Source organism: Chiloscyllium plagiosum, unplaced genomic scaffold (assembly GCF_037043375.1).
Source record: "Chiloscyllium plagiosum isolate Xiang-an unplaced genomic scaffold, Cpla_swu_hap1 HiC_scaffold_14, whole genome shotgun sequence".
Lineage (NCBI taxonomy): Eukaryota > Metazoa > Chordata > Chondrichthyes > Orectolobiformes > Hemiscylliidae > Chiloscyllium > Chiloscyllium plagiosum.
This window is the reverse complement of record NW_028270152.1, coordinates 8,481,073-8,494,821: the sequence shown is the minus strand read 5'-3', so window position 1 is coordinate 8,494,821 and position 13,749 is coordinate 8,481,073. Positions and strand designations below refer to the sequence as shown.

Genomic DNA, 13,749 nt, shown 5'->3' with positions numbered 1-13,749 from the left:
GAGGAAGTGGTGGAGGCTGGTACAATTACAACAGTTAAAAGGCATCTGGATGGATACATGAATAAGAAGGGTTTAGAGAGGTATGGACTAAATGCTGACAAATGGGACTAGATGAATTTAGGATATCTGGTTGGCATGAACAAGTTGGACTGAAGGGTCTGTTTCTGTGTTGTAAATCTCCATGACTCTATGGTCTCTCAAGCCTTCCCCACATTTCCACAATAGGAAGGCTGTTCTGTGATCTAACTCCATACACCTCCCTTTACCCCAAATACTTGGTTAACTGAAATCTAGCAAGCACCGATAGAAAATTAACAATTGGTCGAGTGTCAGTTACCATTTCCGGAACAGAATTCCAGATTTCTTGCTCCCTTTCTATGTCAAAATGTTCCCTTATTTCACTCTGGAAGGGTCTGGCTGTAATATTTAGATCATGTCTCCTAGCCTCTGTTCAAACACCGACTTATATCCATCTAGGTTTAAAAACATTTCCAACTCTGCTTTCAACAGAGTATATTTCAAAACTTCCAGTCACATCTTATATCCTGGATCCCAGTACTTTAACAGTGTTCACACAGCTCTGACAGTGCCTCAGTGCAAACCCATACAGAAAAATTTTGATTATATAAAGCCTTGTACAGCTTCAGGATGTCCAAAAACAACTTACCGTCACTGTTGTTGTCTGAGTATCACAGCAGCTCTTTCGCACATAGCAAGCTCCTGTGAACAAATAGATCATCTGTTTCTTTTCTTTATCCGATTTATTGGATTAAATATTAGCAATTTTATTGTTAAAAATGTGTCTATCCCAAAATCAAAATGTCAACTCCATGGTGACAGTGAGAAATGAATGTGGCTCTTTAGTCCCAGAGCGCCATAGGCAGTTCTATGCTTAGAGAGAGAGGGATGACTGGTGGTGGATTTAACCTGAGCATGTGAGGTGAGTTGGAATGACAGATCCTTCATGGCCACCTTTAGCCGTGGTGAGAGTTGACCCCTTGCTGTTGGCATCTCTCTGCGTCTCAAACCAGCTGTGCAGCCATGATGGAGCCCAGCTCTAACTCATCACCTCCTCGCTGAACCCTTCCTCCATCTCAGGTTTAGAATGCTTATGGGCATTGGGGCATCACTGTGAAAGAGTGTTCCCTTGAACCCACTTGTTCCCTTTGATCCCTTGAGCCCTAAGAACTATATCTATCTTGTTCTTGAAAAATTTTGACCTTAACCGCTTCATGTGGCAGAGAATTCCACAGGCTCACCACTCTCTGGGTGAAAATAAATTCTCTTCATCCAATATGGCTTGAGCAGATTAATGTGTCCTTCAGCTAAATGCTGGAAAGATTGAAGCCACTGTCCTGATCCAGGCTACACAAACTCTGCCCTAAGATGGAGGAGTTGTTTTTCTCTGAGCATCATGAGTCTTTGGAACTCTCTTCCCAAAGACGCAGGATCATTGAATATTTTCAAGATGAATCTTGACTAATTAGAGAGTCAAAGGTTTAGGCAGGAAGGTCGTAGAGTCAGAGAGATGTACAGAATGGAAACGGACCCTTTGGTTCAACATATCCAATGCCCTAGTCTCTTTTGCTAGCACTTGGCCCACATCCCTCCAAACCCTTCCTATTTATGTACCCATTCAGATGCCTTTTAAATGTTGGAATTGTACTAGCCTCCATCACTTCCTCTGGCAGCTCATTCCATACATGCACCACCCTCTGCATAAAAAAGTTGCCCCTGAGATAGCTTTTAAATCTTGCCCCTCTCATCTAAAATCTATCCCCTCTGGTTTTGGACTCGCTTACCCTGAGGAACAGACCTTGGCTATTTACTTTATCTATATCCCTCATAATTTTGTAAACCTCTATAAGGTCACCCCTCAGCCTCCGACACTCTAGGTAAAACAGCCCCAGCCTATTCAGCTTCTCCCTGTAGCTCAAACCCTCCAACCCTGGCAATGTCCTTGTAAGTCTTTTTTCTGAACCCTTTCATGTTTCACAACATCTTTCTTATAGGAGGGAGACCAGAATTGACATGGATTATTTTTCTTCATTCATGGGAGGAGGACATCGGTGGCTAGGCCAACATTTATTGCCCATCCCAGAGGGTGGTTAAGAGTCAACTGCATTGCTCTGGGTATGGAGTTACATATAGGCCAGACCAGGTTAGGAGGGCAGTTTCCTTTACTGAACCAGATTAGTGAATCAATTTTTTTTTCCCGACAGTGATTTCATTTTTATTTATTGAATTCAAATTCCATCATCTGCCATGATGGAATTGAACCTGGGTTCCCAGGACATTACCTGAGTCTCCAGATTAATCTGGATATCAACATACCACCAGGCCATCATTTCCCCATTTGGACAAATGGGGATTGCAGTGAATGGAGGAGCAAACTCAAGATGCCAAATGACCAATCCTGCTCCTAACTCATATGTTTCCATCACAACGAAAGGGGAAGTCACCACAGTCCCAGCGAACCATAGAGCTGCTTTGACCTGAAGATCACCGCACCTCAACCTTTATGGTAACTTTAGCCAGTTCAGAATTGAACCTGTGCTGTTGGTGTTGCACTGCATTGCAAACCAGCCGTTCAGCCGACTGAACTAACCAATCCCCAACTGCTACCCCCACACCCCCTCTGACCACAGTTGAATCAGACTTTGGCCCTCTATCTGACCCCAAGACAACCTTCTGACCATAGATCCAGGCCATCACCAAGAGGGCCTCCTTTGTGTAGTTGGGAAAAAAAATGATGCTGGCCTCCTTGAACAGAGGATCAAATCCAGAGTGCCATGTAACTGGCAATTGTCCTTGGACAATATCAGAAAGTGCATTCTTAATTGGTTTAATGTGAATGAAATTCCTAGCCAGCACAATCCATGACCAGCAGACAAATACGACAAGCTGCTTAATTTAATACCCAGGGCAACAGTTCCAGTTCAATCTCTCTGGAGGTCTAGCAAAGACACAGCTGATGGGATCTGACCCATGTCATCTATTATAAAACAGTGGCTCAGAGAGCTTTGTTCCTCTCAGCTTGAGAATGTGAACCAGTTTTCTCTTGAATTGATCCTCATTCTTGCTTGCATTCCCTTCCCCTTCCTCCTCTCTCCTCATAGCTGCTGCCAACCCTTTCTGTCAGTAATCCTGAAAGTTACATTTGCTGCTTAAACCCCCTTTTTCTCACTATCCTGCTCAAGTAAAAAGTGAACAGAAAAATGCACAATTTTTTTTAATTCCTCTCTAATTCTCCTTCGCTACTTTTGATCACTGTCTTCGTAGCTCAGTCCTTCTTTAGTGTGAACCAAGAACACTTCGTCAGATGCTTATACTATTAGCATTGTTTGATATCCAAATGATTTTCTAATCCTCCCAACCATCCTGCTTTGGGTGGGAGTCTCCTGAGCACTACTTTGTGGAAACTTGGAGTTTGGACCAGTTTGTGTCTGAACCCTACCACTGTGGTAAATTTGCTGAGTCTCTTTCAACAGCACCTTCCAAATTCTCCACCATTTCTATTCAGAAGGGCAAGGTCAGCAGTTCCATGGGAACACCACTGCCTGCAACATCCCTTTCAATCCACACACTATCCTGATTTGGGAATGTATAAATGATCCTTCAGTGTTGCTGGGCCCAAATCCTGGACGTCCCCCTCTTTTCCATGGATGTACGTACACCACCTGGATTGTAGCTACTGGCAGGTCACCACCAGCTTCAAGAGCGATTACAGTGAGGCAATAAATGCTGGCCTGGACGGTGAACACTCCGTTGAGTGAACTAATACATTGAAAAAGGCACATTTTGTCAAAGCTATTTGTCTTGCTCTCATCAGGATAGCTTGCAAGGATTATCAAAGTAAAGGGCAAGCAAATAACATTTATACTGTATAGCTGGAGAACACTGATTGACTGGAAGTAGACATTGATTTGTGGAAGTGTGGCTATGGAGAATACACCAGTTAGCAATGACTGACAATTAACTGCCAAGCTCTGTTGATATTTTGAACCAGGCAGGTTGACTCTGATTTGTCTGAGAAATGAACCAGTGAACGGCTTCCAGCCATTTTGTTGAGTTGAAACAGGCGCAGTGTGTGTACATGTGAAACAGGCGCAGTGTGTGTACATGTGAAACAGGCGCAGTGTGTGTACATGTGAAACAGGCGCAGTGTGTGTACGTGTGAAACAGGCGCAGTGTGTGTACGTGTGAAACAGGCGCAGTGTGTGTACGTGTGAAACAGGCGCAGTGTGTGTACATGTGAAACAGGCGCAGTGTGTGTACATGTGAAACAGACGCAGTGTGTGTACATGTGAAACAGGCGCAGTGTGTGTACGTGTGAAACAGGCGCAGTGTGTGTACATGTTCCTTCTGTCTGTAAACAGAATTCTGTGTGTTAGGGAAGCTCAGTTTTAAAGTGGAGGTTGGGAGGTTTCTCATCACCAATGGTGTAAAATGTTATGGAGCTCAATGGGATAAATACCTTACTCTTGTCCCAACGTTCCTCTATTCCTATTAAAATATGTAGCTTTTAGTACGTGCAAGTGCATCACACTGAGAATCCACCTGACAATTCTAACAACATTTAAAAGACATTTGGATAGACACATAAATAGGAAGGGTTTGGAAGGATATAGGTCAAATGCATGCAGATGGGACTAGTTAGTTTGGAAACCTGGTTGGCATGGACTGGTTGGATCTGAAGGGTCTGTTTCCGTGCGGTAAGATTCTAAGGTTGGCAGTGTAATTCTTCACACACTCAGGACTATTTTGCAAATGCTATCCAGTCAAGGGATCACATCAGATGTCAGATTCTAGTATTGTGTATTTTGTATGTGTAGTTGGATACAGTCAGAACTTTGCTTGTTGTGAGCAGCCAAATCAACAAGCTGTTGATACTTTCTACTAGTCTTTGTGACATACAGCTTACATACCGAGCATCATACCTGTATGGGTCACACATCTGTGTGATGGGCAGATTGTCTTTTTGACTTAATGTTGTTAGTGCTGAATAACACTTGAGGTGTTGCCCCTGTAATTATCCTGTTAGCAGTGTGCCACTGTCCCTTTAATTAACTGTAAACACTGTAGTGCTGTCCCTTTATTTAGTTGGGAGCAGTGTTTTTTAATCCACACGTGGGATGTAGCTATCGCTGCTGGCCAGCAATAAATGTCCATTGCCAGTTGCCCTTGAGAAGGTGGAGTTGGTGCTGGCTCTTTAATTACCCTCCGAACAATGTGCTGACCCTTTATTATCCTATGAACACTGTGGCGCTATCCTGTGAGCTGTGTGGCACAGTCCCTTTAATTAACCCTGAGCTGTGTGGAACTGTCCCTTTAATTAACCCTGAGCTGTGTGGCACAGTTCCTTTTAATTAACCCTGAGCTGTGTGGAACTGTCCCTTTAATTAACCCTGAGCTGTGTGGCACAGTTCCTTTTAATTAACCCTGAGCTGTGTGGTACTGTCCCTTTAATTAATCCTGAGCTATGTGGAACTGTCCTTTTAATTAACCCTGAGCTGTGTGGTACAATTCCTTTTAATTAACCCTGAGCTGTGTGGAACTGTCCCTTTAATTAACCCTGAGCTGTGTGGTACAATTCCTTTTAATTAACCCTGAGCTGTGTGGAACTGTCCCTTTAATTAACCCTGAGCTGTGTGGAACTGTCCCTTTAATTAACCCTGAGCTGTGTGGTACTGTCCCTTTAATTAAACCTGAGCTATGTGGAACTGTCCTTTTAATTAACCCTGAGCTGTGTGGTACAATTCCTTTTAATTAACCCTGAGCTGTGTGGAACTGTCCCTTTAATTAACCCTGAGCAATGTGGCACAGTTCCTTTTAATTAATCCTGAGCTGTGTGGTATTGTCCCTTTAATTAACCCTGAGCTATGTGGAACTGTCCCTTTAATTAACCCTGAGCTGTGTGGTACAATTCCTTTTAATTAACCCTGAGCTATGTGGAACTGTCCATTTAATTAACCCTGAGCTGTGTGGTACAATTCCTTTTAATTAACCGTTTGGTACTGTCCTTTTAATTAACCATGAGGTGTGGTACTGTCCATTTCATTAACCCTGAGCTATGTGGAACTGTCCCTTTAATTAACCCTGACCTGTGTTGGATAGTCTGTTTAATTCACCCTAGTTGTGTGGTAGAGTCACTTTAAAACTGACCTGTGTGGGACAGTCCCTTTAATTAACCCTGAGCTGTGTGGGACAGTCCCTTTAATTAACCCTGAGCTGTGTGTTATGGTCCCTTTAATTAACCCTGAGCTGTGTGGGACAGTCTCTTTAATTAACCCTGAGCTGTGTGTTATGGTCTCTTTAATTAACCCTGAGCTGTGTGGGACAGTCCCTTTAATTAACCCTGAGCTGTGCAATACTGTCCCTTTAATTAACCCTGAACCGTTTGGTACTGTCCTTTTAATTAACCATGAGGTGTGGTACTGTCCATTTCATTAACCCTGAGCTGTGTGCGACTGTGCCTTTAATTAACCCTGAGCTATGTGCGACTGTGCCTTTAATTAACCCTGAGCTGTGTGGGAATGTGCCTTTAATTGCTGAGGGAGATCAAGGTGCAGGCAGGAAGACTTATGTAGTCTTTTTGTTTAACATTCTCAATCTTCCAGGTTGTCACAGTTTTTTTCAAGCTCTGTCTTTGTTGATTAACGTTGGTCACATGAGGACTAATTTTAGGAAATAGAGTGAAGTGTCCTCCCAGCAGCTGCTTTGCAGAGGAGTTGCTTGTTAACATTAAACCTTGTGCTCTGTCTTTCTGGGTGATGCTCACCACCCACACTCGTGTGCTGGCAAAACAAAACAGGCTGTCAAACTGTGTTGACCTTTCAGCTTGCCCACATTATGATGATCTGCCCACACACTACAGCTCCACCACCCATCAATGATAGGATCAGATTCTTCTCTTGACAGTTTGCTGTCAGTCCAGGGGGTGGCACTCTTATCTCTGAGTCAGCAAGTGTGGGTTTCACCTCCCAAAGACCTGAGCGCAGAAATCACACCCGACACGCCCGGCTGAGGGAGTGCTACCCTGTCAGAGGCACCACCTTTCAGATGAGAAGTTAGATTGAGGCCCAGCCTGTTCTGTTCAGGGCGAGGTGTGAGATTCTGTGTGAAATGTGGGTGGCACGGTGGCACAGTGGTTAGCACTGTTGCCTCACAGTGCCAGAGACCCGGGTCCAATTCCTGCCTCAGGCAACTGTTTGTGTGGAGTTTGCACATTCTCCCCGTGTCTGTGTGGGTTTCCTCCGGGTGCTCCGGTTTCCTCCCAAAGTCCAAAAATGTGCAGGTTAGGTGAATTGGCCATGCTAAATTTCCCGTAGTGTTAGGTGAAGGGGTAAATCTAGGGGAATGGGTCTGGGTGGGTTGCTGTTCGGAGGGTCGATATGGACTTGTTGGGCCGAAGGGCCTGTTTCCACACAGTAAGTAATCTAAAGTATTTTATCTAATCTAAAAACTGTGATGTGGAGGTTCCGGTGTTGGATTGCCTCAGGTGGCTGTACTTGTGGAGTTAGCATGTTCTCCCGTGCCTGTGTGGGTTTCCTCTGGGTGCTCCAGTTTCCTCCCACAATCAAAAGATGTGCAGGTCAGGTGGATTAACCATGGGAAATGCATGGGTAGGTGGATGGTATTCTCTTTGGAGGGTTGGCGTGGACCTGATGAGCTGAATGGTCTGCTTCCATACTGTAGGGGTTCTTTGATTGCCGTGGAGTCACATGTAGTCCAGACTAGGTGAGGATGGCAGACTTCCTTACCCGAAGGGGATTAGTGAACCAGATGGGTTTTTTCTGATAATCGACAAATGGTCATTATTAGACACTTACTTCCAGATGTTTGTTGAACTCAAGTTTCACCACCTACCATGGCAGGATTTGAACCTGTGTCCCCAGAACATTACTCTGTGTTTCTGGGATAATGCTCCAGCAATAATATTATTAGGCCATTGCTTCCCCATATCCTTAAATTGTGACGTTTGGTTCTGAACTCCCCAATCATCCTTCCTGTGTTTACCCTGTCTCATCCTGTTAGAATTTTCTAGGTTTCTGTGAGATTCTGCCCTCCATTCTTCAAAACCTCACTGGTTACAGTACTAATTGATCCAGTCTGTCTGCACTAGTCAGTCCTGATCTCAGGAATCAGTCTGGAATTAATCAGTCTGAGAATTCTCTCGATGTTTGGTTCCAAGTCTGAAACAACCAGGTTATGCCTTAGTGCTCGGTGTGTAACATCGGGTGGCGCTGAGATGGTTTTCCAAATGCACAAGCCAGACTTGACATCTCCCCCTTGGAATCCATCTCAAGAAAATAACAAGCACACTCCCACAGCATTCCTGTTGGATGCTGTCATAGTTGAGCCCACGTAGGCCCCTCTCCTGATTACCACCCAAGCGTGGTTTTTCAGCAGAACGTGCAAAGAGTTGCAGTGCCCAATAACTCCCCCCGACCTGACACACTCCACTTCCATAGACATGAGCTGTCAGGCCAATTATAGCTCCCTCCTTTTCAAACAGCTGCAGCCACCAACATAACACAAGATTGGAACCTTTTCAGCTGTAGATATCAATGCCGTATATTAGATACAGAAGAGGGAAGGGAGGTGACAGAATTGTTATGGCACAGAAGGAGACCCTTTGGCCCATCATGTTCTATTACCCAGTGTCGATTCCACACGAGGGTTGATGGATTGATTCGGGGAGATTGAAAAGGAGATAGCATATTGGTCTGTAGAAGGACATTGTAGGCTGCATGGGGTTATATTTTTTTCCTCAAACAGCTGCTAATTTTGTTGGATCTTCCCCTCAGTTTTTTGTGTAGGTACGTTAAGCTCTGTGTTTGCAATGGCTGGAGAGGCAGTCACTGGCCTACTCATGGCTGCTCCAGGGAAGGAGCTCACCACCATGTCTTATTTTTTGGACCTCACATCAGCGGATGTGGAAACAGTTGCGTTGTGGACCAAGGATGGCAGGGTGGGCGGATCAGTGGCCGAAATATCACCAGCGGGGGAAGGCTTCCATGAAGAATTTAGCAGCTCACCTGCCTGGAATGGTGGAGTCCATGAAGAGCCAAAACTTTCCTCAGGTGAGATTTCCTGTAAAGGTCTATGTTACAAAGTGTGCAGGTGTCATGGCTCTTACCTGCTTGGCATTCACATTCACCAGGAGAATAGTTGGGTGAATGAAACAACATCCTTTCTGATATTTGCTCTTTGGAGATGGGTGTTGCTGGCTGGGTCAGTATTTATTGTCTATCCCTAGTTGCCCCTTGAGAAGGCGGTGGTGAGCTGCCATCTTGAACCACTGCAGTCCTTGTGCTGTAGGTAGCTCACAATGCCCTTAAGAAGGGAATTCTAGGAATTTGACCCAACGACACTGTAGGAATGCTGACACATGAGTGGCTTAGAGGGGGTGCATCTTCTGCCCCTCCCTTTCTAGTTAGAAATGGTCATTGGTTTGGAGGTTGCTAAGGAGGTTTCATAAGTTACTCTAAGTACAAGTTATTGAGTGTTGGGGGGGTGGTGGGGAAAGTGCCAGTCAACCAGATTGTTTAATTCTGAATGGTAAAACAAGGACTGCAGATGCTGGAAACCAGAGTCGACATTAGAGTGGTGCTGGAAAAGCACAGAAGGTCAGGCAGCATCTAAGGAGCAGGAAAATCGATGTTTCGGGTCTGAATGGTACTGACTCTCCTGAATTTGGATGGGGCTGCACCCATCCAGGCAAGTGGGGAATATTCCATGAACTCCTGACTTGTGCCTTGCAGATGGTGTACAGGCTTTGGGGAGTCATGTGGTGAGTTACTTGCTGCAGGATTACTAGTTTCTGGCCTGTTCTCGTATCCACTCTTGTTGTATGGCTAATCCAATTCAGCTTTTGATCAATGGTAAGCCTGCCCCCAGGATGTTGACAGAGGGGCATTCAGTACTGTTGTTACCATTGGATGTCAACAAGAGGTGGTTAGACTCTGAAATGTTGGAGATGTTCATTGCTTGGAATTTGTCAAGCCTCTTGAGTGTTGTTGGAGCTGCACTCAGCCCCAGGCAAATGGGGAAGATTTTATCACACTCCTGACATGTGTCTTGTAGATGGTGGATAGGGCAATATGCAGAGCTCCAGCTCCTGTGCAAAGTGCTGGGGGGTGGATTTGTCCTTCAGGACTCTACACCTTGTGACCGCCTTCGTGGAGGCAAAAGCACTATTTCAGTTTTGCTTTCTTCGGGGCTTCCCGAGTATCTCGATTGAATTGTTCTGAGAAATTGTTTCTCTATCGAAAACAACCCCATCGCATTATTCTGGTTTCTCATTGTGTGATACTTAGATAAGCTTCTTAGGAAAATAAGGCCCTACTGGCATCTTATCCTTACTCGATCCTCATCTTTAGTGCAACAAGTAGATGCTGTAAACAAAGAAAAGCATTGAACTGCCCAGTCACAACTAAGGACAATTGACCTACATTTATATACTGGGACCTCTGTGCGACCAATTGGAGCTTAAGGACTTGGTTGCTATGGCTATAAGACTATAAGGAATACGAATAGGAGTAGGCCATTTGGCGCCTTGAGCCTGCTCCTCCATTCATTAGGATCAAGGGTTCTGGGTAATCCAAGATGGAGGATGGGAAAAAATTGTAGTTGTAACAGCTGCTCCTTTTTAAGGTATTTTAGATGTTGGAGGTGATTTCCTCGAATTCCAGGAGCAGCAATTATTGTTTCATATGCTGTTGCATTGTTTTGGAACTTTGGAGAAAAATTTGTCAAAACAATGGTACCTTTAAAAGGGAGAAAGACAGACAAAGGCAGTGAGAACATGGTCTGTAAGGGGGAGAGAGAGAAAGAAACCTACACTGCTAACTGACACAGCAGTGAATCTGCACAGTTACTGCCTTTGCTGTTTGAATTCATGTTTTGCTGGACATTGGAATGTGTCTGGGAAAAATTCACAAACAGTGAAATTCACAACTAATCTTCGAGGATCACAGCATAGAAACAGATAAGTGAATAATTTTAAGTATAGCCATGCTGTAAATTTACAATAGTGAGTAGAGTGGGTTTTTTCTTGATTATATGTTTTTATTGGGATCTGTCTCTTGATTAAATTTTCAAAATATAAGCCATAAGTATTAAGTTAGCCTGGAGCAGTGTTTTAGAACATAGAACATAGAAGAATACAGCGCAGTACAGGCCCTTTGGCCCTCAATGTTGCGCCGATCCAAGCCCACCTAACCTACACTAGCCCACTATCCTCCATATGCCTATCCAATGCCCGCTTAAATGCCCATAAAGAGGGAGAGTCCACCACTGCTACTGGCAGTGCATTCCATGAACTCACGACTCGCTGAGTAAAGAACCTACCCCTAACATCTGTCCTATACCTACCACACCTTAATTTAAAGCTATGCCCCCTCGTAATAGCTGACTCCATACGTGGAAAAAGGTTCTCACGGTCAACCCTATCTAAACCCCTAATCATCTTGTACACCTCTATCAAGTCACCCCTAAACCTTCTTTTCTCCAATGAAAACAAGTGCCTCAGCCTTTCCTCATACGATCTTCCTACCATACCAGGCAACATCCTGGTAAACTTCCTCTGCATCCGTTCCAGTGCCTCCACATCCTTCCTATAGTATGGCGACAAAAACTGCACACAATACTCCAGATGCGGCCACACCAGAGTCTTATACAACTGTAACATGATCTCAGGACTCCGGAACTCAATTCCTCTACCAATAAAAGCCAGTTCCCCATATGCCTTCTTCACCGCACTATTTACCTGGGTGGCAACTTTCAAAGATCTGTTTATATGGACACCAAGATCCCTCTGCTCATCCACACTACCAAGTATCCGACCATTAGCCCAGTACCCCATCTTTTTGTTACTCTTCCCAAAGTGAATCACCTCACACTTAGCTACATTGAACTCCATTTGCCACCTTTCTGCCCAGTTCTGCAGCTTATCTATATCCCGCTGTAACCTGCCACATCCTTCCTCACTGTCAACAACTCCACCGACTTTCGTATCATCCGCAAACTTGCTCACCCAACCTTCTAGCCCCTCCTCCAGGTCACTTATAAAAATGACAAACAGCAATGGTCCCAAAACAGATCCTTGCGGAACACCATTAGTAACAGCACTCCAAGATTAACCTTTACCATCAACTACTACCCTCTGTCTTCTTCCAGCCAGCCAATTCCTAATCCAAACTTCCAACTCCTTTTGTCGAGCAATAAGACAGTGCTATTTTTTGGATCTGTAGATTGGAAGGAGAAAAATGGCCTTTAGTAGAGTGATATGCTCTTGTTGGATGTGGGAGTTTCAAGAGGGTTTATAGGTTACTGTGGAATATATCTGCAATAAATGTCGTTGGTTGTGAATCCTGTCAGATCGAATGGATCGATTAGAGTGACAGTTAGAGGCAATAAGGAATTTGCAAGAGCTGGGGGTGTGATGGATGGCAGTTCTTGGAAGGGAGAAATGCCAGGGATACAGTCAGGTAGATGGGTTAACCTGACTAGGTAGGCAGGTAATACAGGAGTCTTCTGTGGCTATCCCCACTTCCAACAAGTATGCTGTTTTGGATCAGATCTGAATCAGAAGGGGACTAATTTACTGGCAGGGAGATTTGGTAGAGCTGCTTAGGTGAATGTAAAAGAATAGGGGGGGGCGCTGGGGTTTGGCACCCAGGGAGATAGTGTGCAAAGAGATCAATCTGAGACTGGTACAGTTGAGAAAAGAAGTGAGTCAAACAATCAGGACAGGCAGGAACAAAGCAGAGAACAGGGTAGGACTGATAAATTAAACTGCATTTATTATAATGCAAGAGACCATGGTTAGGACAATGGGACTGGGATATCATAGAAATTACAGAAATGAGGCTCAGGGATGGACAGGACTGGCAGCTTAATGTTCCAGGATACAAAATGCTACAGGAAGGACAGAAAGGGAGGCAAGAGAGGAGGGGGAGTGGTATTTTTGATAAGGGATAGCATAACAGATGTATGCAGAGAGGATATTCCTGGAAATACATCCAGGGAAGTTATTTGGGTGGAACTGAGAAATAAGAAAGGGATGGTCATCTTATTGTGATTGTATTATATACCCCCCCCCCCCCCCCCCCACCTCCCAATAGTCAACGGGAAATTGAGAAGCAAATTTGTAAGGAGATTTCAATTATCTGAAAGAATAATAGGGTGGTTATGGTCAGAAATTTTAACTTTCCAAACATAGACTGGGACGGCCATAGTGTTAAGGGTTTAGATGGAGAGGAATTTTTTAAGAGTGTACAAGACAATTTTCTGATTCAGTATGTGGATGTAGCTACTAGAGAAGGTGCAAACCTTGACCTACTCTTGGGAAATAAGGCAGGACAGGTGACTGAGGTGTCAGTGAGTGAGCACTTTCGGGCCAGCGAACATAATTCTATTAGTTTAATAGAAAAGAATAAACCAGATCTAACAGTTGAAGTTCTAAATTGGAGGAAGACTAATTTTGACGGTATTAGGCAAGAACTTTCAAAAGCTGACTGGGGGCAAATGTTCCCAGATAAAGGGACGGCTGGAAAATGGGAAGCCTTCAGAAATGAGATAACTAGAGTCCAGAGAAAGTATATTCTTGTTAGGGTGAAGGAAAGGCTGGTAGGTGTAGGAAGTGCTGGATGACTAGAGAAATTGAGGGTTTTATTCAGAAAAAGAAGGAAGCATATGTCAGGTATAGATAGGATAGATCGAGTGAATCCTTCGAAGAGTATA

At 44.3% G+C, this 13,749-nt stretch overlaps 1 protein-coding gene across 3 annotated transcripts in view; it reads left to right on the top strand.

The window, feature by feature from the left end:
- Positions 1-13,749, top strand: part of podxl2 (podocalyxin-like 2) — a 68,437-nt gene that overhangs the window by 17,425 nt on the left and 37,263 nt on the right. For 2 of the 3 annotated variants that reach the window (XM_087994062.1, XM_043707600.2), the window contains exon 2: positions 8,811-9,086. The exons of the other annotated variant lie outside the window; for it this stretch is intronic. In XM_087994062.1, coding sequence (XP_087850188.1) covers positions 8,811-9,086 — 276 coding nt within the window. The remainder of the gene's footprint in view (positions 1-8,810; positions 9,087-13,749) is intronic. 3 annotated transcript variants of the gene reach the window in all.